Raw genomic sequence first — 2,861 nt, 5'->3', positions numbered from 1 at the left:
CTCGTACGCACAACTTAAAAACAAAACTGTGCGTACGAACGGTTCTTGCATGAGGCCCATTGAGAGCAACAGACAGAGTTTTATGTCACGGAGGGAGTGCCGAGCTTGAGGCGCTAGACGCATGTTATACATACTGTACATGCCTGCCTGCCTGCCTTCGGTAACATGACGGCTGACTACATTTGGAAAAAATAGCACACGAGACAATTAATTTGGCTTACAATACAGACATTCTGACAAATAAGGAACTGTTCATAACCTTACCTCAGCTTAGAAGGCAGAGGGTGTCGGTTTTTTCTGCTCCGATTCAGCTATAGGAGCGTGAAGCTAATGTTTACTCACAATGCTAATGCTACCCTTGCTCTCTGGCGCTCAAGAGGTAGAGGAGCCAAATGGCTGGCTCACTGCTGCCAACTAGCAGTCAGAGGCTGAACTACAACATAAAAATGATGGCTGGCAGGAAAGTTGGCATTTTAAACCTTAATAAAAAAATCGATACAGGGCTTTAGAATATCGATACAGTATCGGGAAATGAAATATCACAATATTTCAGTGTATCGATATTTTCTTACACCCCTAATGTTTAGATGGTCCTGTTTTCAGTGTAGCACTGCAGAGCAAGTGTAGTAGCATTTGTAGCTCGGTGGTGTCAGACTGTRGACCCACAGCTTGTTGGTTTGGTAACAGATCCTCACATTCACCAACAGACTGACAGCATTTTCTTCCTGCTCCTGTTTGTGGTGCTTCCTCCTGCAGGCCTGAGCCTGATGCCCAGCTCAGGGCTGGTGGAGCTGCTGCACAGGGTGGAGGCCGCCATCCGTCACTACTCCGAGGAGCTCGTCAACCAGCTGGCCCGGAGAGACGAACTGGAGTTTGAGAAAGAAGTGAAGAACACGTTCATCACAGCCCTGATGGAGGTGCAGAACAGGCAGAAGGAGCAACGAGAGAGCAGCAAACGCAGGCGCCGGGACAAAGCCCTGAGCCTGCAGGGGGGCGGGACTGTGTCCACAAACGGAGGGAACGCAACCTCCACTGGGCGCACAGAGAAGACCGGCACCATGCCAGTCAAGGTGATGGGACATTTAATTATTTAATACAGCCCACCGCTGAAAGCAGCATTCATGTTTTTACCTGTTCCTGTCTGCCAGCAACGTCTCAAGGTTTAAAGGGATCCCCGATTAGTTGTAACATTAGACTTTATTTGATAAACATATATTTTAACTGTAAAATAAAGACTGTAAAAATAATATAGGCTGTTTAGTTTTCATCATTTTTAAAAATACATTTTAACTGAAGGTTAATCTTGGACAATATCTGATGATTGACTCTTTTAAATGAAACCAGAGAGCGYTGACAGAGAGGAGAAGGTAGAAATGACTCAGCCTGGAACTGAAAATATGGATGGAGGACAACAGAGCTGCTTCATGGAAGAAGAACCTCAGCTTAGCCTGTTAGCCTTTGCGCTAGCGCCGATGCTATATTGCCTTATATATATTAGCTCGGCACTAGCGTGACAAACAAGCTAAACTGAGGTCCTCCATCCATATTTTCAGTTCTGTTGAGCAGCTTCCATCTTCTGTCTTCAGTCTAAATATGCTGACATCACTGATGTCTCCTCTTGATCGTGTTTCTGACTCTGAACATAATGGGTCTCAGGTCCATTAGTCTATTAATGATCTTCCAGGAAAGTCCATGTTCAGAACCCGTCCAGTTCTTTTCAGCAGCAGAGCCTAATGCTTTTCATCAGCTGTGGTTTTATATGTGACTCTGCAATATTACACAACAAATAAAGAGAAATGAATGATTGGTCAACATAAACGTTGCCCTAAATACCAGTTACTGCAGAAGCTATCAACTAAAGACTGAGCATTCCTTAAAGGAACCTGTCTCACCCAGTGATGGTGCAGAGTTTACAGAAAAATGCTGTTCATCCATCCTTCCATCCATCCATCCATCCATCCATCCATCCATCCATCCATCCATTATCTGAACAAACTTATACTTTCAGGGTCGCGGGGCCACCGGTGCCCATATCCAGCAGTCACAGTGCGAGGGGTACACCCTGGGCAGGTCACAGGGTCATCACAGTTAAAAAAACTACTGTTTATGTCCGGTCTGATACAGGATGCTATGCTTAGAGTTTGTGTTGTAAATGACTCTCAGCTACTACCACATCCAAATTTAAAGTTATTACACTGCCTGGCCAACAAAAGGGTCACATGCTCTAATATTTGGTTTAACGTTGATTACAGTACGCATTCTCTGTAACATTGTTTGGAAAAACTTCTACAACGTCACCAGATTTATTTCATCCAGTGTTGCATTWATTTTTCATCAAGATCTCACATTGACGATGGTAGAGTCTGAACTTCAGCACATCCCAAAGATTCTCCATGGACTCTGTGGAGCCAATCCATGTGTGAAAATGATGTCTCATGCTCCCTGAACCACTCTTTCACAATAAGAGCCCCATGAATCCTGGCATTGTCATCTTGGAATATGGCCGTGCCATCAGGGAAGAAACAATCATTAATGGAATAACCTGGTCCTTCAGTATATTCAGGTCAGCTGACCTCATTCTTTGAGCACACACTGTTGCTGAACCTAGACCAGACCACCTGCAGAGACCCCACATCATAGACCTGAGTTACATCCAGGAGGACACTTGGTTTTGTTCAGGCAGTGTAACTTTGTAACAGACTTTACATCTGAGACAAGTGTAAAAATCTGCTGAAGAGGTCTGTGTTAACATCAGCTACTTTTTTCAATCTGAAGACTTAAACGGGATGTTTTTCACAATGTGTGTGTGTGTGTGTGTGTGTGTGTGTGTGTGTGTGTGTGTGTGTGTGTGTGTGTGTGTG

The 2,861-nt window shown here is 44.4% G+C and overlaps 1 protein-coding gene across 1 annotated transcript in view; it reads left to right on the top strand.

Moving 5' to 3' along the window:
• LOC106534048 (fasciculation and elongation protein zeta-1) overlaps positions 1 to 2,861 on the top strand; it is a gene marked incomplete at its 3' end in the record, with an annotated part of 19,047 nt that overhangs the window by 12,126 nt on the left and 4,060 nt on the right. Inside the window, 1 exon segment of the mRNA XM_014030554.1 lies at positions 757 to 1,070. Within this exon segment, the coding sequence (XP_013886008.1) occupies positions 757 to 1,070 (314 nt within the window).

The sequence above is a fragment of the Austrofundulus limnaeus genome, unplaced genomic scaffold, assembly GCF_001266775.1.
Source record: "Austrofundulus limnaeus strain Quisiro unplaced genomic scaffold, Austrofundulus_limnaeus-1.0 Scaffold1079, whole genome shotgun sequence".
NCBI lineage: Eukaryota > Metazoa > Chordata > Actinopteri > Cyprinodontiformes > Rivulidae > Austrofundulus > Austrofundulus limnaeus.
This window is presented reverse-complemented; position numbering and strand designations above follow the sequence as displayed.